Source organism: Saccopteryx leptura, chromosome 3 (assembly GCF_036850995.1).
Source record: "Saccopteryx leptura isolate mSacLep1 chromosome 3, mSacLep1_pri_phased_curated, whole genome shotgun sequence".
In the NCBI taxonomy this organism is placed as follows: domain Eukaryota; kingdom Metazoa; phylum Chordata; class Mammalia; order Chiroptera; family Emballonuridae; genus Saccopteryx; species Saccopteryx leptura.
In genome coordinates this window covers 353,841,330-353,863,528 of record NC_089505.1, presented here as the reverse complement: position 1 = coordinate 353,863,528, position 22,199 = coordinate 353,841,330, and the positions used below count along the sequence as shown (strand labels likewise).

Sequence of the window (22,199 nt, the reverse complement as noted above, 5' to 3'; positions counted from 1 at the left end):
CCCGTTTCATAGCCGTGGAAGCATGGAGGGTTAGGGAACGCTTCTAAGACCCCTCCGCCAGCAAGTGGTAGACGTGGCATTCAACATTTTGTCAGTCTCCAGATGCTGGGTTTTTTTTTAAACTTTGACTGCTTGCTAGTATTGGTCAGGGGGAAAAAAAAAAAGCCCTAACTACATATTAAGAATAAATACAACCTATGCCAATGCCCTGGGGGGGAGAGCACATTTACTTAAACACATATTAAGATGAAAGTGACTAAGATAGAACCTTTGCTGAGTTGAGAGTGGTGTGTGTGTGTGTGTGTGTGAGTGTGTGTGTGTGTGTGAGAGAGAGAGAGAGAGAGAGGGAGAGGGAGGGAGATCAGGCTGCGGGTGCCTACAAAGCAGAAGGGTGATCCGAGATACACCCCCAAGGGGAAAGGGTTATCAAAGGAAGAACCTGGAAGTGGACATGGAGCTGTAAGTCATCGCGGTCCCTCGACTCGGGCAGCAGTCAGCCAGCAGCCTGTCCCCTTGCTGCTGTTCTGTCCGGGCCCAGAGGCGGAGGGAAGAGGTGCGGGAAGGGCACGTGAGCTGCAGGGAGAGGCGGTGGAGCAACGGGGAGTCATTTTCCAAGTCTTGTTTTTAGCGCTTCATTGGGCTCCTCTCCCCTTTCTGTTTCAGGTTTAAAGCCCCCCTCCAAATTCACTGCCGTCATCCACGCAGTGACCCCCCTGGTCTCCCAGTCCCAGCCAGTGTTGAAACTTCTCATGGCCGCCGCCAAATCCCAGTACTGTGCCCAGGTGAGTGGGGGTTAGCCTGCCGGCTCCCGCTTAGTGGACCGGAGACTCTCACCGTTACCTGCTGCGCAGCACTCTGCTCCCTGGGACTCCTTTAGCGCCGTGTCCTGCCACGCCCTGCTCATTCGTTATGCCTTGTTATGGCCCCTCTGTTTTTAAATGTTTTGTTTTTTAAGACTTTGTTCATTTTAGGAGAGAGAGCAAGAGAGAGAGGTGGAGGGGCGAGGAGCAGGAAGCATTAACTCCCATAGGTTCCTTGATCAGGCAAGCCCGGGGTTTCGAACCGGCGACCTCAGCATTCCAGGTCAATGCTTTATCCACTGCGCCACCACAGGCCAGGCCTGCCCCCTCTTTTTTTAAGTCAATTTAGAGGAAGTGAAATCTGGCACTTGAAAGTGAAACAGGCAGGTTGCAAAGAGATCTTAGCGTAAGGTTAAAAAAAATATTTGTAACAACACATTTCTAAAAGAATATATAAGCACATTACTTTGTTTTTAAATGTCAGAGTGATACAGTAACATCAGAGGTGCTACAGGGAGGACCCAGAGAACCGAGCTCCGTCAGAAGAAACACACTTGTTGGTGTGAGGAGGCGTCAGCTTTTCTGTCACAGTAGTCGTGACTAATGATGAAATTGGGAACAGAAGATTAAAACGTAGTAACAATATTTTGCAAATCAGCATCTCTCCCCTACGCTGTTATTAACAGTGATTTTTCTAATTTGTAACTTAGCTTACAGAGGAAGGTTTACAGACGAGGAAAGTATTAAATACGCTTGAAGCATACGTCTTTGAGCTAAACATGTTTATTGAAAATAATAAAACCAGCAGCCATTCTGAAGAATCGAAAACAGGAGCTCGTGCATGTTCTGTCTTGAATTCGTTTATTTCTCCCAACGTTGCCTGGTGTAGTGCAAGTTCTTAGCAGATGTTCTGTGTACATTTCTGTTTAATTTCATCCGTGTTGTCATCTCACGCATCTCTCATAAGATATCAGAATTTAGGAAATCACTTCATTAAAATCCAGCAACGCTGAAATTACTTTCCCCCCCAAACATTCTCCCACCTCGTTGGCATAATTCCTCTTAGGCTACTCTCTTTGTCCTCCTCTCTGGTTGCTGAAGGGAGCAGGTTCTGAAGGTTGTGTGGGCATGGACGCACTTGAGCATCGGTTTTGATGTCTGCCCTTCTGGCTCGCTTAGAGCTTCATCTTCCCTCTCTGTCTCTGTGAAAAGAAATGTTGTGTTGGAGACCTATATAAATCCAGCCTTACCAAGCCACCTAATGATCCCCTGTTCCTTTCAGATCATAGTTCTATGGAATTGTGACAAACCCCTACCAGCCAAACACCGCTGGCCTGCCACTGCTGTGCCTGTCATCGTCATTGAAGGAGAAAGCAAGGTAGGACCGGAAAGGGACCTAAATATGGAAGGAACCACCCCAGGACCCTCATTTCTCCGTGGGGTCCTTTGGGAACTGGCCCCTGCTCCTGGCCTGCAGCCGTACCTGCCTCTGAGTGTCCTCGGCTTTGACAGTCACAGCCTTTTGAATTTGTGAATCCTGGGTCCCCAGTACTAACTCTTTAGGAGATGTGTGACTCTGGACATACTATTTTCTCACTCTTTTCTCAGCTTCCTCATCTACAAAATGGGAATCACAACCCGTAGCTCACAGCGTCGCCGTCAGGATGAAGTGAGCTCAGGGCTGGGCGGCAGCGGTCTGTCTGTAGACGAGCAGGATGGAGACCAGGCGCTGCGGCTCCTGGCGACGCGTGGGGCTCGCCGAGCTGGTTAATCTCAGTTAGTCGTGTCTTTCTAGCGGTCCTTCCTCATTTATCTTCAAAAGGACATTTTTCACCCTAATTTTGTTTTGGTGTCTCCGTCAGACACTCCCACGAGGGCTGCCCAGCTGGGCCCCTGCTGCCGTTCTCCAAGTCATTTTGCCTGGAATTGAATGAGCTCCTTAATCATCTCGTGGCCCCGAAGGGAATCTGTTGGCTGATGCTTTAGATCCACATTCGAGGACGTGTCTGATCTGGCCTCAGCCGGCCCTCCCAGTCTTCTCAGGGCTGGGCGGCAGCGATCTGTCTTCTCTCCTTGCTTTCCCTGTCGGTCAGCTTGTATCTGACCACATCTGACCGTTCACAGTTACCTGAGCTGCACCATGTCCCACCCTACCTCTGACTTTCGTCTTTCTCATTTGCTAGAAGTCTTGACCACCCCTCTCAGTTCTTCATATTTGTTGTCAGACTTCCCATCCGTTTTTTTAAGCCCCTGTCCACGTGCTGCCTTTCCTTTGAAATTTCTTCCACTATTGGAAGCCAGAGTTGAGTTCTTGTTTCTCTAGCTTCGGCTTGTTGCTTTGTGAAGAAGTAAGTTGCTACTAAAGGAAACAGATTTTAATGCACTGTCATCTAAGAGACTTCCTTTCTCAGTCCCAAGGGGTCATGTCATGAGAGGTCATCTCACACCAAGTAAAACATTTCTGAGCTAGAATCACAGAATATCCGCTTGTCATTTGAAACCACCATTTGACTCGCTGAACGTGGCAATTTCATATGGTTCACATGTAAATGCAATGAAAATCGTAGCTGTCACGTGGACAAGACGGTCGGCACATGATCTATTCATTTCCAATGTGTGAGGGCCTACTGTGTACTGGGCACTGTGCAGCATGTTGGAACACAATGGGGGAACATGACAGATGTCCCATGCCATGTCCCGTGGAGTCCTTCGGGCTGGACTCCAGCAGCACGGTTGTCAGAGAGCTGCTTGGGAAGCATTTAATGAGAAAGGTAGGAATTAGAATAATCACGTGCCTCTTGGCATCATCTTACTCTTCTGCATTCATGTCACCGCAAGTGTGGTTTCACAAAAGGGACTGACACACAAAAATCACCTGCCTACAATCTCTTCATCTCCAGCGCCTGAGACCCTGACCGGTGCTCAGGTGGCAGCTGCTAACTCTGAACTTTGGGATTCTTTGTTTTTTTATGCTTCTCTGAGTGACGAGAATGTCTGGTAGATACGTCTTCCTTTGGCCATGTTAGGATATTCATAAAGGATCCAATGTGATTGGGAACCATTCTGACTTCTGTGATTTGGATTGCATTCTTATGCAGAAACTCATGGGTTGATTTTGTATTTCTAATCTTAGAGAGGAGTCCCAGTTTCCTTAGAAGATGATGATGATAACAGCCATACCTATCCCGTGGGCTTACAGATGAGTCTTATATGTTCTTCCAGCTAGGTCTCTATTTGGGCTTCCGCCCATGTGGTAAGGCCTAGCCTCCACCTCGGCTAGTGCTTCCAGTGGGTCAGACGGTTCCTTTTCCTTCCCTCTACTGCCCTGGGATTGCACTGCCTGGTAAAGCAGTTATGCTTAAATCTTGCCCCAGGCTCTGTATTCCAGGGAACTGAGAGGCTAAAACTTGTGCCCATTTTAAGGATTAAATGAGATACTGCAATACAGGTGCTTAGACTTGTCTTTATTATATACCTAGGGGTCAGTAAATGTCATCTACTTTTCTGGGAGGCAGTGCAATGTTATGGTTTATATCATGGTCTCCAGTGTCAGACTTACTTCTGGGTGACCTAAGGCGAGTTAATTAGCTCTGTGCCTCACCCTCCTTTAGTAAATGGAAGCAATCTTACTACCTATCAGGGTAGCTGAAAAGATCAGATGATGCAATACTTTATATGTAAATAGACTGAGAAGTATGGATGCACCTAGTAGGTGCTCCCTTGTGCTCTGTAGAATTACTCACAGACATCTCTTATCTCCCCGAATAGACAGTAAAGTTCTTGCGTCTTGGTCATTTCCTAGTCGCGTTTGTTCAATCTAAAAGCATTTGGGCTGGTTTTGTGGCGGCTAAATATTTCTTTAATGACCTCATGAGGAACACCCAGTTCCCCCAGACTGACTTTGTAAGTACATGGGCGCCTTTTCCATTCAATTTTTGGAACAGAGCTGAGGCAAGCCTCTGCTTTCTACACTAGAGTTTGGAAGCAGTTGACTCGGCGGCTTTTAACCTCTGTTAATGAAGCAGGTCCAGAGAAGGAAATGGGTCCTTCTAAAGCCACTGGGTGGGCCCAGGATGGGGAAGAAGCCAGGTGCCCTCCCACTCCTCATTTACATCTCCATGTCCAGCCTCCAGTTTAAAGTTGATGTGTTTGCTGCTTTGGCTGTGAAGGCCTTTTTGGGTTTGCAGGCCCCGTCTGTGCAGCGCTGCCCTGGCGGCCTAATCCAGGGCAGGGCAGGGCATGGCCCAGCAGGCCGCGGGCAGTGTCTGCGGCAGCGAGCGCACGTGTGAACCATGCCAGGCTGTCAGACGTACCAGGAGGGCCGCTTCCGCCCGCGGTTCCTCAGCACTGTGTGTGGGGCTGCTGGTCGCTTCGTGTTTTTATTTTGAAAACCTAAGAAGGAAAACAAACAAAAAACCTTGACCCAGTTGACAGATGTGTAGAAGCAGACCTGGAAGCCATTTAGGCTGCAGCTGTATCCCCGGAGCACCCAGAGACAGAGTAGAGAGCGCTCGGTCCATCCTCTAAAGTCTTAAGCCCGGCAGTCATTCCGCAGGCATGTGACCCCGCCTCAGACGAGGCCTGTGGGTGAGCCGGTTCTTGGGGCACACGCAGCCCGGTCAGCTTTGGGGTGGGAGGGAAGATCCTCGGGTTCGTGGAGAACGTCCTCTTGGCGGCCAGGTGAGGGGCCTGCCTTTTTCTTGTCCCTAGTGTCTAATGGCTTTCTTCCTTGGCTTTTGTGCCTTCCGAGTTGATGGCAAGTGTGTCTTTTCTCTTGGGTTCCCGTATGAACTCAGAGAGGATGTCATAACTGTTCTGTAACTTCTCGAGGAAGGTGGTGAGTGTGAGATCGCCACACGTGCCCCAGACTCACTTTGAAGGTCCCTTTCAAACCTGAGACAGCGGGGCACGGTGGGTGAGGAGCCGTCGAGTTACCCCGTCCGGGATGGGATGCTGGTGGGCCCACCAGGGGCCAGACACTTACCATTTCTGCACCTTAGTTTTCTTACCTATAAAATTTGGAGTTATAAACGTGAAATGAGATGACATACATAAAGAACTTGAAACCCTTCTTGGCATGTTGTAAATGTTTAAAACTCGTCAGTCATTCTTATGATATAATCACTCTTTTGGTTCTTCATACATTCAGTGCAACACAGAGATTTAAGCTGTGACTGTCACAGACTGATGTCTCCATCCTCAATTTTCCAGCTGATCCCTTTGTCCCCAAAGCCCCCACGCCACACACACAGCTTACCGTGCCTTATCCCGTCTGTCCTGCCCCGTTTCTCTTTATACCTGGTGAACTCTTGCCTGCCGAGGCCCTGCTCCAGGGCCCTTCCTCCGTGAGGGCTTCACTGCTCTTCCAGTGGCTGGTGGCTGCGCCCTCTGCTCTCTGGGCACTGTTCATACCGGGCGAGGACTGGTCCTCTCTCTCGGCCTCTCTGTGGACTGTGAACTCCTCCAACAGGACTCATAACTTCTTTCCCTTTGGGCTCTCTTTACCTGGCAAGGTGTCTGTCTGCACACGGTACGTGTCCGAAACTGTGGGACCAAAGAGTCTGCACTGATCAGAAATGGAAGTCTTCAAGGCTGCGAGGGTGACAAAGTCTGAGAACATTCTTTCTGAAGGTTGACGATGGGGGAAACTGTCCTGAAAAGAAACAACTCAACACTGACTTCTCTTTCCTAACTCCTTCCCTGGTGCTTGTTCTCCCTTCTCCCAGGTTATGAGCAGCCGTTTCCTGCCCTATGACAACATCATCACCGACGCGGTGCTCAGCCTGGACGAGGACACCGTGCTTTCTACCACAGAGGTGAGCGCCGCCACCTGTGGAGCGGGCTCTGCAGGCAGGTGCCCCGACCCCACGGGCCAGCGCGGCTCCTTCCCCTGCCGCCGCCAGGTCGGAAACAGTTTTCAAAACTTCCTGCAGCATTGGTTTTAATCAACCGAGTTCCTGTGAGCACCTTGCCACCACCAGGCACCCTGATGAGGGCATCTTCCCTGTTGTTTTCTCTGCTAATTGGCTCCTCATTTGCATAGCCGAGCCTCACCTCTCCCCTCCTGCCTACCCTCATTTTCTGTTGTGAACGGCGCAGCCCGTGGGGTGTGCAGAAGAGCCCGGGGAGGCGGAGGGGCACCTGCTTAGCATTCTCTTGAAACCAGCCGTCCAGAGCAAACAGTCCCCTCCTTCCTCAATTACTGTAATGCGTGTGTGGGTGTGTGTTGCCTCTGAGGGAACACTCCTTCGGGTTCTGAAGGCAGCCTTTCCGTCGTGGTTGAAAGTGCTCATTTTCTCTCGCCCACACAAGAGCAAACGGTCTCACTTGAAGGCAGAGATGGAGATCCCTGCTATTTCAGACATTCAGGTATTTGTGCCAAAAATAAGATTGCACACAGAACGCGTGAGGAGGAGGAGGAGGAGGGGGAGGAGAGGAAGCAGAGGCAAGATAGATATGGCAGAAAAGCAATTTTTACAACTCGAATGAGTATTGATCTCTGAAACCTTCCTTTAAACCGTACAGGGGACCAGCGACAGTTATATAAAAATGTAGTGTATCGGAAATTCATTATTAATGGTAGCCGCGAAAGCAGTGGGGAGACTTAGCTACTTATACCTTCCCCTTCTCCCTTTCTTTTTATCCTTTTTATTTATAATCATTTTCCTATCGATGTAAACACAGGCACTTCCCAGCATGCATTTGCCTGGACGCCAGTCTGATCCTAATGGCCTGCTGGCCACATAGCCAGGACGCGGTGTTAACCTAAGCCACCGGTTACGGTGTGTCTCTTTCTTGAAACTCCATGGATGCTTCCAGATTCCACCAAATGGAGTGGAACAGACATTATCTGCAAGGTCAACCTACATAACCCCAGGACAAAATGCACTGGCCCTCACCTTGGTAAAATGCTTCATATGCAGGCGAGGCTCCATAAGTACTTGGCAAATGACTGATGGCAGGGATGCATACTGCGGGAGGGCCCGTGTTCACAGGGCCCGTGTGTCGTGGTGAGTCAGCAGGAGAAGGAGCTAGGGCAGAAGACACAATTCCCATTCAAAGGGGAAGGCAGCTGTGCAACACCCGGAATGGGACACCAGCTGGCGTTTTTCTGTGCTGAGTGCAAAGGGCGCTGGCATCCCAGGAGCACGGGCGCCCACCCGGTGTTTGTTGAGGGATTCCTTTGTTCCGCTCCCCATGCCAGGAGCTTTGCTTACACAGTTCCTGCCTGTCACCGTCAGACTCTTGGCAGCAAATGGCATTCAAATCAGGTAGTTCCAATGAAGGGATTTAGGCTTATCTAGAGAGGTGGGTGGGAGAAAAGAAGGCACTCCATTGATCAGCGGGCAATGGTAAAGCGGACGGCCACCCTCTTAAATCTACATACTGTTTCTCAAGCGACAGTGAGGCACCTGGTGAGGGATAAGAGCAGGAGGAAGTGGCTCCCTCCTTCAAGCCCAGGAAGGAAATAGTGTTTCCAGAGTCCCTGAGAGATGGAGCTGGGAAGAAGAGGCTTCCCGGCAAGTGCTCTGATCACACAGGGACACAGCAGCGGCCAGAACCCTGGTGCCAGGGCAGGGAGGCAGCAGGGAAGAAATACCCTGACCTCTCTCTGTGTCTCGCCTCCGCTTTCCTGCTGAGGGCTCCTGTTGGCCTAACCCAGCCAGCTCCAGCCAACAGGGAAGACCGGGCTGTGCCCTTTCTTAGAGAGAAGAGAGCAAACACAGGAAGAGCATCCCACTGCCAAGGCGGAATGTGTGGTCAAGGCAACGACAGCAGGGACCTAAATCATTATCCTATTTCCTGGAGTATTGATTCGTCCTCGTACACCTTCCCCTGGGCACCAGGCAGTTCCTCTCACTCTGGGATTGGCTTTTCCCTGTCCCGTGCCAATATACCTTCAGCTGCTATGATGTAGCTATGTGCTGGTGAATTTCTTTTCAAAGAAGAGCCATCCCTGCCCCCGCCAGGCACGTGGGGCAGAACGTGTGTCATAGGTGATGTCATTAGAAGTCAACATGGGTTGGAAACAATATGTAGATTCAAGAGGGTGGCCGTCCACTTCACCATTGCCCACTGATCAGCGGAGTGCCTACGTTGCCTAAAATGGGCAAGGACTGGATTTCTCTCTTTCTTGGGTGGATAGATGTCGGTTTGTTTTATTTCTTCTCTAAGGATCCTTAGCTTGTTTGAAATGTCTCTCCGTGGTATTGAGGAGAGATTTTGAAACAGCCTCCTTGAAAGGGTATTAGATGTAGTTGCTTTATAGTTATTTACATTTATCTGGGTTGCTGTGAATTCTCAAAAGAAAACAGATGTTGGTTGTCGTTTTTTGTTTTTTAAAGAGAAAAGGGCATGAGTTGACCTTTGCCTCCTTTGATGTGTTAATGATCGGCAGGAAAGCAGAGCCATCACAGGAATCAGAGTTTCTACTATGATTTTTACTTTTCAGTCCCTTTTGAAATGACTTGAAATGGCCCTGAGATGGAAAGGAACTCCTGTGATGAAAACACCCCGTTGGGTTCTCTAGGAGTTTCCAGCGCATGTGTTTCCTTTTCAAAGAATAATGGAAAACCCCAGAGTGCTGACGGCCAGGCTGAGGCTCTGCCAATGGGCTGCACAACACACTTTCCCGTCAGTGGGCGCCATTAGCAACTGCACACTGGTGACCATCTGCGGTTACGGCCACCGCTTTCAGTTTTCTGGCACGTACTCACTGCCCACTCCCTGCTGTCCTTTTACTTGGAGGTGCCCCGGGCCCCACCACTGATTTCAGGTTTCTGGCACGTACTCACTGCCCACCCCCTGCTGTCCTTCCACTGGGAGGCGCCCCGGGCCCCACCACTGATTTCAGTTTTCTGGCACGTACTCACTGCCCACTCCCTGCTGTCCTTTCACTGGGAGGTTGCCCCGGGCCCCACCACTGATGGTTATAGTTTTGAGGGGGGGAAGCAAGCTATGTTGTTTAGGCTTTCTCGTCTTGAGATAGAACACCAAACTAGATTTTCATAAAAGTCTGAATTTAGGGCTGCTTTCAAAAATGGTGTCTTCTGCCTGACCAGTCGGTGGTGCAGTGGGTGGGTAGAGCGTTGGACTGCATTGCGGAGGACCCAGGTTCGAAACCCCTAGGTCACTGGTTTGAGCGTGGGATCATAGACGTGACCCCATGGTCACTGGTTTGAGCGTGAGATCATAGACATGACCCCATGGTCACTGGTTTGAGTGTGGGATCATAGACGTGACCCCATGGTCACTGGTTTGAGCGTGGGATCATAGACGTGACCCCATGGTCACTGGTTTGAGCGTGGGATCATAGATGTGACCCCATGGTCACTGGTTTGAGCGTGGGATCATAGATGTGACCTCATGGTCACTGGTTTGAGTGTGGGATCATAGACATTACCCCATGGTCACTGGCTTGAGCCCAAAGTTCGCTGCTTGAAACCCAAGGTTGCTGGCTTGAGCCCAAGCTTGCTGGGTAGAGCCCAGGGTTACTGCCTTGAGCAAGGGGTCACTCACTCTGCTGTAGCCCCCAGTCAGGGCACATATGAGAAAGCAAACAATGAACAACTGAGGTACTACAGTAAAGAATTGATGCTTCTTATCTCTCTCCCTTTCTGTCTGTCTGTCCATCCCTGTCTGACCTTCTCTCTGACTCTCTCTGTTTCTGTCAAAATAATAATAATAATAATAATAATAATAATAATAATAATGGTGACTTCAAAGCCCCGGGAACTCAGAGGTGAAAGGACCAGACAGATCACCTAGCCAGTGATGCCCCAAAAATGGTTTAAATAGCGTTATGTGGTTCATGGCAAACATGTATTTAATTTTAGCAATTATATTTTTATTTGAATGTGTGTTAGAAAATCATGTAGCCAGCAGTCAAATCTAGGATTTCACTGACGTGTTTGTCTGGGATGAGGCAAGTGAGAAGAACAAAAAGGAGTAGGAGAAGAAAGAAAAAAGCTTATTTGCTTTGTCTTTTAACTGAGTCAAAATTCACATACCATAAAATTGACCATTTTAAAGTGTATAATTAGTGCCATGTGGTACATTTACAGCCTCCTGTCGTCATTACCTCTCACTTACTCTAAAACATTTTCAGGACCCCATAAAAAGAAACTTTATACCCATCAAATCAGTCACTTCCTAACCTCAGGAACCACCAACCAATCTGTTCTCTGTCTCTATTTGCATATTCTGGACTTTCGTGTGAATGCACGCATATAATACGTGACCTTCTGTGTCTGGTCTCTGTCACTCAGCGTAGTGTTTCAAGGTTCGTCCAGGGTGTCGCATGTGCCAGTATTGCGTTCCTTTCTATAGCTGAATAATACCCTTGGTGTGGATATACCATATTCAGTTTATTTATTCATTAGTTGATGGAATTAGGGGGGTTGTTTTCACCTTTTGGCTACTGTGAACAGGTACTTGCTCTGCTCTTGAACTTCTAAGAGATCACTGTGCTGAGACTTGAGCTCTTGGTGGCCTAGATGAAATTTCCATTTTCATTGCTTATCAGAAAGAGGTCTAGCAAAGGTTGCAGGGCGGTTGTGCAGCCTGTGTAAGAGGTAAATTGCTTTCAACATTGTAGCAGCAGAGCTAAAAGAGAGGCTGTGAAAATAGTACACAGCACATCTGAAAGCACTTGGCCCCGGCTCACAGATCAGCTCTGCCTCCTGCTAGCCCAGGGGGGTTATTGGAACCTCCATACACATATACCTTAGCTTCCCTCTCTAAATTTGAGGACATAAAATTACCTTTATACTGAATTAGGATTAAATGAGTTCAAACATGTAAGTACCTATGCCTATTATAAGCATTACATAATTATGAACGCTATAGAATGGCTTGCCGTTCCTGTTTTTAGTTCTACTTTCTATTTTTATTGTTCATCATACAATCATAGGAAGCCAGAAGGGAGCTTACACGTTTGAAAGCAGACTACTTGCTATTTATAAATGTTTGTTTTAGCGTATTTAGGAGTACCTGCTTTGGGTTATGATAAGCCCTGGAAAGTCACAGAGCTGCATTTCTTTAAAATAATCCCGTGGCTTCACTTGGCTTTTGTCCCCACTTATTCTTGGTGATTTGTCACCGTGGGCGCTTTGTCCAGCTCCCCCTGGCACGATGCGTCTTCCAGCCTGAGAGGCCGGAGTGGCTGTTTCTTTATGATGTCTGCTTTGTGTTCCCGTTAGAACTTGGGTGTTGTTTTAAACATCTTTTCTTGTGCTCTGAAGAAGATGCTTTTACTGTAGTCATTTTGGCTTTGCCGCGTGCCAGTTATGATGCATGCTGTATATTCATACAGTGGATGTGCATAGGAAACCGGCTCCCGTTTATGAAACAGATGCGTTTCTGCTTTGCACGAGTCCGTGGTCGTGTGGACTGTGGGGTGGGGGTCGGAAGGAACTGCTTTTCCAACTTTTCTAGCTTGAACAGCCTGGATTTCTAATGGACATATCAGCAAATGTTTGTTTGTTTTTTCCCCTTTCATTTCTGCACTAATCTGAAGTTTCTGTAATATAAAACATTAAAATATGCATAATGATGGGGCAAAATGTCAAGCAGTCAGTTTAATTTGCTGACGAATTCGTGGAACCGGTGTTTTGCCACAGTCGCGGGGCTTGGGCTTGCGGTCTGAATTAGCAGAGGGAAGGTAATGTTCTGTCGACATTGTTAACACTGCTGATTGCTTGTTTGGCCTGTTTTCTGCCTGCAGGTGGATTTTGCCTTCACTGTTTGGCAGAGCTTCCCCGAAAGGATTGTAGGGTACCCTGCGCGCAGCCATTTCTGGGATAACTCTAAGGAGCGGTGGGGCTACACGTCCAAGTGGACAAACGACTACTCCATGGTGTTGACTGGAGCTGCTATTTACCACAAGTGAGGAACCCACACGACTTGCATGTTTAGATTTTTTATGTACTCCCTATATTAGTTTCTGACTGCCACATAAGTAGGGACTTGAGTCAAATCCTGTTAACAGCATTAACGGAAATTGGTGTGCATCCTCTTTTAAGTTTTGTTGATGTGACCAATGCGTCTTTGAAACCAATGAAAGCCCTTGGCTTATTTCATTTCTAGAAATTATCAGAAAGTAGCACTTTCCATTCATCTGAAGTGTGGACATCTCAAGGTGTATTGACTTGCTGTATATTTAGAGTAACAAGTACAAAAGTAGATACTTAAATGTGTTATGTCCCCTGCCCTGGCACTGTTCTAGGTACTTGGGATTTGCCGTTGAGTACAACAGGAAAAATGGTCCTGTTATGATAGTTTTATAATCTAGCGAGGGAGACACACTATACATCATAGTTCTATGATGTTTTAAGGTGAGAAGTTACACAGCAGAAAGGCAGATGGGAGCAGGAGCAGGACTAGAAGCACCGAAAGAGACGGGGCAGAGTAGGGGGTGCCAGGGTGATCCTCACGGAGCAGGTAAGATTTGAGCAGAGACTTGAGGGTGGACAGGAAGTCAGCCAGGAGAATGTGTGGGGGAAGAGTGTTACGGTGTGGGAAACAGCTAGAATCAGTGCTCCAAGGCAGGCTATTGGAGGGATATACGAAGACCAGTGTGACTAGAGTACAGTGGAAAGCGGGTGAGAGAGGTCATGGGAGCCCAGATGTAGGACCTTGCTGTCCACCATGAGGGTATACCGTTGCTTTCAGTGATTGGGGTTTGAGCAGGGCAGTCTTCTTAGGTCGCATGCATCCACTCTGGGTGCTGTGTTGAGGGTAGACTCTAAGAGGTCCAGTGTAGTAGCAGGGAGACCTGTTGGGAGGTGACCGACACTGTCTAGGCAAGAGATGATGGAGCCAGAAAGTGGCTTTTTGGGACCAGAATGTAAGCAGTGGAAGCGGTAAGTGGTGGTCAGTCTGGGACATATTTTGAAGATGCTGCAGCATAATTGGATACAGAAGTTTTTTGACCTGAGGATCTAAACAGGATAGAGAAGCCATCAATAGGTTGAGAAAGCTGTAGATGGAGTATTAGAGGAGATGGCAGGAGTTCAGTCTTGGGCTTGGTAGGACTTTCCAAAGGGAATGTTGAAAGAGGTAAGGCAAGGGATAGAAATTTGGGAGTTGTTTGCATATATGGTCTTTAAAGCCAAGGGACTTGGGTAAGATTGCCAAATCAGTGTTCCTGACTCAATCATAAATGAAATCCCTACTCTTCTGCCTTAGAAAGGTAAACACACCAATCTCAACCTACTCTTTTTTAGTAAAGAATCAAGAGTCTTGCCATATTGGGGATAGAGCTGGGAATGCACAAGGTATAAACATTTAGTCTGGCTGAACTTCCATCTCAAGACTCTGCCTCTTAAAAGTTCATTGTTTCTTTCTTCTTGCCTCTGCCACTTAATGAATCTGATTCATTCAAATGATTTTTTTTCTATGAATGTATACTATATGTACCTCCAAAAAAATTATAAAGCAAAAGTGATTTAAATTAATATGGATTCTCCACCAGATTAATTAGGGTTTTGCTCTATCGGTGTTCAAATATATGGTTTATAGGCCACAGAAATAGAACAGTGTATTGTTGGATTCAGAGTTATGGGATAGTCTTAAATATAGTTCTGATTAAACCAACAATTAAAATTGTAAAGCAGCTTGTAACGATATACAGATTACGTGTAAGTAACTTCTCTTGCCATCTCAATATTCTGTTTCTTACCAACCAGCCCAATAGTAAAGCTAGGCATGGCAGGCTCTATCTGCATGTATGTCTGTAGCTTGTTAATTTATCTGTAAAACCTACATCATAGATATTTTACAAGGATTAGATGAGGCATTGGTTGCAGAGCACTTTAGAAAGTTATCTGACACACAGAGTGAGGCAAAAGTAGGTTTACAGTTATTCATACGGAAAATGCAATAATTAATAATACAAGAATAAACTCTGTGTTTCACATACTCACAACTATAAACCTACTTCTGCCCCACCCTGTATAATAAGTACCATATAAGTCATAGTTACTGTCATCATTATCCACAACATGTTTAGGGATTCAAAGAAATGGGTTTGTGCTTTCTGTCAAAGGAGACCTCCATATATAAGATATTCCCGTTGGGAACTATCTTTGGTTTTTACAGATATTATCACTACCTGTACACCCATTATCTGCCAGCCAGCCTGAAGAACATGGTGGACCAACTGGCCAACTGTGAGGACATTCTCATGAATTTCCTGGTGTCTGCTGTGACAAAATTGCCTCCAATCAAAGTGACCCAGAAGAAGCAGTACAAGGAGACAATGATGGGACAGGTGAGAGAGCTCTCCTCCCGTGCTTTGCTTGCTGCTGGTTCATCCAGAGCTAATGAGGACTCGCTGTTCCTCTAGGCCTAGGGAGCACAATGGGAGATATTTCAAAAAATAAATCTGAAGGCTCTGAGGGAGTGTGTGGTTGGCACACGGATAATTGGGAAGGCGTACGTCAAGGGGATCTTTATGTCAAGAATATCAAAGTTTTCCTATGCCCTACAAGGTGGTATGAGGAAGACATTCCTTCTCCAGTATTAAAGACCTACAGAGAATTTATGTCAGTTTATCACTGGTGTTTTATTTAATGAATAGCTGATAATACTCTTGACATGGCTTTCTGGTTGGTTGTCACGGAAGTTTAGTCCTAAAGACACTTGCAAGGAAATTTAATCCAACTTCCGCTTTTTACAAGTAAGGAAACTAGGTCCCAGGGAAGTTAAGCATATTGCTGCCGGTCTCCCGTCTTCGGGACAGGACTGGGAGTGGACCCCAGGCTCTGCTCTTTCCAGGGCTTGTTCTTCCGTGCCCCAGAGTCCGGCATCAGGATGATCTCCTTAGGCTGAAGCTCACCTGCCTGTCTACATCCTGGTCAGAGCCCAGTAATGTGAGAGAAATCAGAAGCCTTAAGGAAGACCATATATTCTACCCAAGTCAGATCATAAGAGGATCATCCAACAGGATAGGAGTCAGCCTTGAAGGACATATTTTAACATAGTTCCATTGTTGAGGGTTTTCCACTTACCTGGCTCTAACCGTCATTAAAAATGATACACAAACCTAGCTTTTGCAAAGGAAAACTTAGCCAGGCCTCACAATTGATGGTTTTTCATTCACTAAATTTAGCAAGAGTAACAAATGTATAGGATTTTTAAGTTCATAAAATGTAGTCAGCCGGTAGGTACTGAAAAGGGGCAGGCACCACGCTAGGAGGTAACACAGCTGCTGTCCTGAGTGTGCAAAGGGGGCTGGTGGGAAATTCCATTTCCCTCTAACTACTGAAGGAACAGCCAGAAGCATTTGCAAGGATTTTTCATCTTTCGGCTGAAAGGCTGTTCAAATGCAGGCAAGATGTATTGAGTGTCTACTGTGTGCCCAGGTATTTTCATATTATTATCTCATTTAGGGATACAGCATTCCTTTAATACTGTTTCTCAGAGAGTTCTGGGAACTTCCCTGAGGTTATCTGCTGATTAGGGGTAAACTCGAATGACACATGATTTCTTAGCGGTTGGTTTTTGTGCCCTTTTCATAGATTTGCCTAATTCTACCAAACCAATATTTCTAATAATTTTATACATCTTTTGGGGACAAATCTAAATTTAGCCTTAGGTCTAACTATATAGATGTGTCTAATTAAATATGTACTGTGTTTGCCCCATTGTTCCCATCATTCACATTTGTTTATTGAATGTTTTGTATGTAGTTTTTAAGAGAGACTAAGAATGAGCTTAAACTCTAGACAGTATTTCCATTTGCATATGTAAGCAGCACTTGTCCAGAAGTGGGGGTCTTGCCCTTTGAGGTTGAGTGGACCCATCAGAAATGGCCTGCAGGTATGAAGTGACGTGTCTTTGGGAGTGTCTGCTCTGTTATGAACTCAACTGGTCAGCTTTATTTGATTTACCAAGCAGAGTCTTCTAGTATAAATGGATAAGGAATGGAACTTGAGTTCTGCCCCTTTCTAGCCTTGAACAAATCATTGTAACACCCCTGAACCCACTTCCTCATCTGTGGAGTGGGGGTGTGATTACCTTGGTAGATAACTTGACCAGGCAGGTTCAGATGAACTTCATGAAAACACTTACTGGTCGTATTTTGTTTGTTTTTCTGCTGCTCAGAGGTAACTTAACATTTGTATTTACTTTCAGTGGTTATTTTTAAGCATGTTGACACTTATTTTAAAGTGACCCCGGGTGATTTTCACAGTAAAATTTACCTTCCATTGAAAGTATTTGCTAACAATGCATGAAGATTCAAGCACAGTGATTTTAAACATACATTCGTGTTGTATGACGTAAATGAGTTTGTTTGTTTTCTGCCCCCATAATGGGGCAACCCACCTTTTCCTTGTTTCATAAACACGTCTTTCCTGCTTACCCAAGATCAACCAAGTAGACAAGAAAGTTTTAGAAAACTATCTTTGAAACCACAAACACATTTTTTTATTCAGTGAGAGGAGAGGAGGCAGAGACAGACTCCCACATGCATCCCTACCGAGATCCACCCAGCAAGCCCACTAGGAGGCAATGCTCTGCCCATCTGGGGGCGTTGCTCTGTTACTCAGCAACTGAGCTCTTATTAGTGCCTGAGGCAGAGGCCATGTAGCCATCCTCAGCCAACTCGATCCAATCGAGCCATGGCAGCAGGATGGGGAGAGAGAGAGACAGAGAAGCGAGAAGGGGAGGGGTGGAGAAGCAGACGAGTGCCTCTCCTGTGTGACCTGACCAGGAATCAAACCCAGGACTTCCGTACACTGGGCCAACACTCTACCACTGAGCCAAACTGGCCAGGGCAGAAATCACACACATATTGTTAGTCATAATATTTGATCCCAAGTGCAAGGAGAAGTTTTATATTTAATGACCATAGTAGTTGAGATTGAATTGGTAAGTTGTTGACTTGAGCAGAGAATTAGACATTCAGTATGGATCTTTTTGTGCATGTGTGTGTTTAGCATTGAAGAAGTATCTTGGGAAAACCTTCTGGAAGGAGTAGAAATCGGGGTCAGTGCCTGAATTTTCACCCGGCACAAGAATGGGGAGGTTCAGTGTCCAGGCCGGACCCCAAGCTCTGCTGCATGTCTGTGACCCTGACTTGGTTTTCTGCAGCGTCTCCATCTCACCTTGCACTTGGCTTTGGCTGACGGTCTTCCTTGTTTCTCTCCTTTCCCCAGACTTCCCGGGCTTCCCGCTGGGCTGACCCCGACCACTTTGCCCAGCGACAGAGCTGCATGAATACGTTTGCCAGCTGGTTTGGCTACATGCCGCTGATCCACTCTCAGATGAGGCTCGACCCCGTCCTCTTTAAAGACCAGGTCTCTATTCTGAGGAAGAAATACCGAGACATTGAGCGACTTTGAGGAACCCAGCCAAGTGGGGGAGGGGAAGCGAGAAGGGACTGGGGTCAAGCTGCTCTCTCTTCCCAGGGCAGATCCGCTCAGCCACGGAGCCAGATTGTGCCAAGTATCCAAATAAACTTACATGAACAGAATGACAAAAACGAAAACAAAAAAGGCCAATGAGAACTCGACTCCTGGCTCCTGGGACCGCACCGGACTGCTCCAAACTCACCTCACTGGCTTCTGTGTCCCAAGACTAGGTTGTGTACAGTTTAATTATGGAACATTAAATAATTATTTTTGAAATGATTGCTATGCAGGTTTAAACTTTTTTAATGATCAAAACTATTAAAAACCAGAGTTCTTTCTTTAATCAAAATTGTGTTGGTTGTGAATATTTCAAAGCTGCTGCTGCCCTTCCCTCCAACGTCATTGCCAGTGGTCGTGTAGGGCTTCCTGCAGTTACCAAAGCTCAGACCTCCTAGACAGCACAACGTCATTGCCAGTGGTCGTGTAGGGCTTCCTGCAGTTACCAGAGCTCAGACCTCATGGACAGCACAACGTCATTGCCAGTGGTCGTGTAGGGCTTCCTGCAGTTACAGAGCTCAGACCTCCTGGACAGCACAATGTCATTGCCAGTGGTCGTGTAGGGCTTCCTGCAGTTACCAGAGCTCAGACCTCATGGACAGCACAGTGAGTCACTCTATCCAGTGCCAAGAAATAGTTGAGCATAAGCTAAGTAAGACAAGTTGACTATTCAACTTTGCCAGTGCGAATTGTTTTCCACTTTAAATTTGCAGATCGACTTGAACTTTTATCTCTTAACATGTCGCTGCATGAGAGAAAGGATTATGACTTCCAGGTAGACAGTTCTAACTGAAAACTTTGAGATATGTAAGTATCATAATTTTTTCATTGGGGGTGTGGGGAGAGCTAGGACCCAGAAAACACTGGTATAATTAACAGATGTTCAGTGTGCACAAGGAAGCATCCAACATTCCACCAGCAAGCATACTAGTAGGGTGGAAGTATTGACCCACAACAATAACCCAATTCTTCCCATGGATGGGGGCTAGATTATACATTCAACCATGGACACATGTCTGCAGAGCTGGGAAAGCTTTGGTTTAAAGGCAAAGGATATTAGGAATGAGCATATGAAGCCCTGGTCCAGTAGCTCGGTCAGTTGGAGCACTGTCCCGGAGTGCAGAGCTAGCAGATTCGATCTCCTGGTCAGGATACAGACGGGAGCAGCTTGATGTTCCTGTCTCTCTCTCTCTCGCCCAGACTCTCTCAAAAGAAAGAGAATAAGTATATGGAGAGGAACAGATTATTTACAAGGTAGGTTTCTTCATGTCTGTGGAAACCTCAAGTTTCAGAAGCTTTTCTGTTGAGAGAGAAATAAGGAGGTATCGGTCCTCGCCACTGAACGTGGGAATTGCTGAGTGGTAACCTGACCATTGGGATCCTGATGTCATTTTTGGTCCAACATTGTTTTGAGCAGGAAATCTGGCACACAGAATAACCAGAAACAAATGGGAACACTGTTTTATTTCATTTTAATGTTTAAATCTGGACACATTCAGTCATGCTTCTTGTTAAAAAGAACATTTCTGTCCCTGCAAACGCTGCTTTGAGCTTCTGATTATTATAAAGCTGCAAATATAAACTGGAAAGAATACATATGTTGCTTAACTCCATTGTAAATGATGGAGAGGAGACTTCTGATACTCAATGCTTTCTTCTACTTGGAAGAGACAATAGAGAGCAGAAAAGAGGAAGACATTTCTAATGCAGAATAAACAAGCACTCAGTTCCCCTCCCCAAACTCTCCTACATCTCATAAATTTGTTTCCAATGTTGTTTAGAAGAAAATTCCATTACAGAATTATGTTCACATAACCAAGTGCCTGGCTTAGGTCAGTAGAAACCATAAATCCAGGAGACTGGAACTCATCCTTGCTTTGTAGACATCTGGACAAGAAAGAGGACCTTGTAATGAGTGTGCAAGGAAGGGGGGTGCTTTAAGCAAGTGAGACTTGTTTGCAGGGGTCCAGAGAGGCGACTCAACATGCCGCCTAGCAACAGTGCAGAGACTGAAGCCCACCTGTCCAGACACTGTTGTGAGTAGCGCACAGGTAATGAAGTCCAACAAGAGGGGGTTTCTCTGCCGCCTCGTTGCTCAGAACAGCCCCTCAATCCCCGTCTCTTCCAATCTGACCCAGCCTTAGCCCACTCTCCAGCGTGTGACATTTTCTCCTACATACGTGGATGTGATTGTTTCCTATGTATTTGTTAAAACATAATTCCTAGGTCCATGGCCCTTGCCCTTGTTTCTTTCTCTCAAATGCCCAGTATAATAGGTTTCATGCCATCCAAACCGCAGCCCTCAGTGACTTGAAGGGGTAGCAAGTAATCCTTAGTCATCTAACCTTGGCAAATTTATATCTAAATTAACTTTTTCGGATTGCCAAATTATTTGTGTATCTTTCTCCTTTGCAAAAAAACATGAATGCAATGTTTTGTTCAATGAGCCCAAGACAACTTGAAACTCAGGTTGTCATCATGACTTGCAGAGCAATGTCCTTAATTGTCGCAGTCAGTCATGTGCATGGGTTCAGGGAACTGCTTTGCCAGACTTACCTGTTGCAAAGCTCACAGGGTGTATTCTCCACATGCAGTGTATGTTGTATGAAGAAAAAAAGATGGTACGTACTTATAAATGAGAACAGGATTTTACACACCTTCCAGCCACTTTAAATCTCCGTGGTATCATTTGATGTCATTCGCTGAGAAAATCACTGGGAGGATAGCTGGTACATTATTTTCCCAGTTGGAATGTACAGGTAGGAATTAAACAATGCTTAGCAAATCAGTGAGACCCAACAGTAAGATGTAATTTGAATTCACAAGGAAAGAGCTATACTTCACTGCAGCAAGTTGACATATCATAGCCATCGCCATAGGATGTCTGGAGTTATCTCTCAGCCAACTTGAATGATAACCAGAGGTCGCCTAAGTGGGCCAACACGAACTGGTAAGAAGCCAAGAGCAGAGAGGACGTGCCAACCATGTAACGAATTACATGCATAAACTCCGAAGAGGACTGGACCTCTTATGATTTCCACACAACATCTTTTTCTAGGTCCTTAGGACCTATGATCTTAAAAAACTAATTTTTTTAAAGCTGCCTTATATATTTACATATGTGAAGAGTCTTATAAATATTAAATCAAGCTTCCATTATGTTTAATAGTCTTTAAATCTATCACCTTTGTTGAAAACAACAAAATGACCCAACATTGAGACTGTACAGAGAAATTTATGAAATATTCATGGCAGTCATGTGACAAGATACTGTAGGTGGTCCTACCGAGACGTAGCAGCACACTCTACAATGGGATTCTTCAGAATAAAGGGCCATCCCTCGTACCTGGAATCTCAGGTGCGTTACAATATAATTTCTTCGTATTACCGTTGGTGCTCCAAAAAGAGTCAATCTCAGTTACTTCCTTCAGTTTTCCTTTAGGAGTAATTCTTGTTTTTCATTGACAGTGGGCTCTGGAATACTGGGTTCCTTGAATATTCTGGCAGTGGCCTTTCCATAAAGGTCACTGAATTTTAATCAGGAGTAAGGTGAATGAATGTGGATAGACCTATACACTGTTTTGTTTTGTTTTGTTTTTAAAAAGCAGTCTTGATTTAAGAACTAATGAAATTTTAATCAAACCCGTTTAAACGGCAGGCATGGGAAGAAGGCCATGAGCCTCGCCAGGTGGAAATCTGGATAGGACTCTTGCTGGACGAGTAGAATTATGTATTCAAAAACTGAGGCAAACTTCCCAGACTGGACAGTGTCTTATATTCCCTCAAGTCTCTTTTAAAAAGTACCAGTTACTGCTTTAAGTTCTGGAATAAAAGCATCCCTGCCTTCCAGCAGTTCATGCGTTGAAAATGTAGGGGTACATCGAGGCCTCGGTTATCGGATTCGCTTACCTAGCTTCTGTCGGCAGCCACTGTGGACAAGGAACTTTCAATGGCTTTGTCATTCTTGGCCAGATTTAACCGAGAA

At 46.1% G+C, this 22,199-nt stretch overlaps 1 protein-coding gene across 1 annotated transcript in view; it reads left to right on the top strand.

Moving 5' to 3' along the window:
* The window catches only part of EXT1 (exostosin glycosyltransferase 1), a 296,324-nt gene extending 277,818 nt beyond the window's left edge, over positions 1-18,506 (top strand). The window contains exons 6-11 of the mRNA XM_066379389.1: positions 664-782; positions 2,083-2,178; positions 6,527-6,616; positions 12,526-12,686; positions 14,901-15,072; positions 17,963-18,506. Of these exons, the coding sequence (XP_066235486.1) occupies positions 664-782; positions 2,083-2,178; positions 6,527-6,616; positions 12,526-12,686; positions 14,901-15,072; positions 17,963-18,148 (824 nt within the window). The 3' untranslated portion in view covers positions 18,149-18,506. The remainder of the gene's footprint in view (positions 1-663; positions 783-2,082; positions 2,179-6,526; positions 6,617-12,525; positions 12,687-14,900; positions 15,073-17,962) is intronic.
* Positions 18,507-22,199: the final 3,693 nt, after the last annotated feature.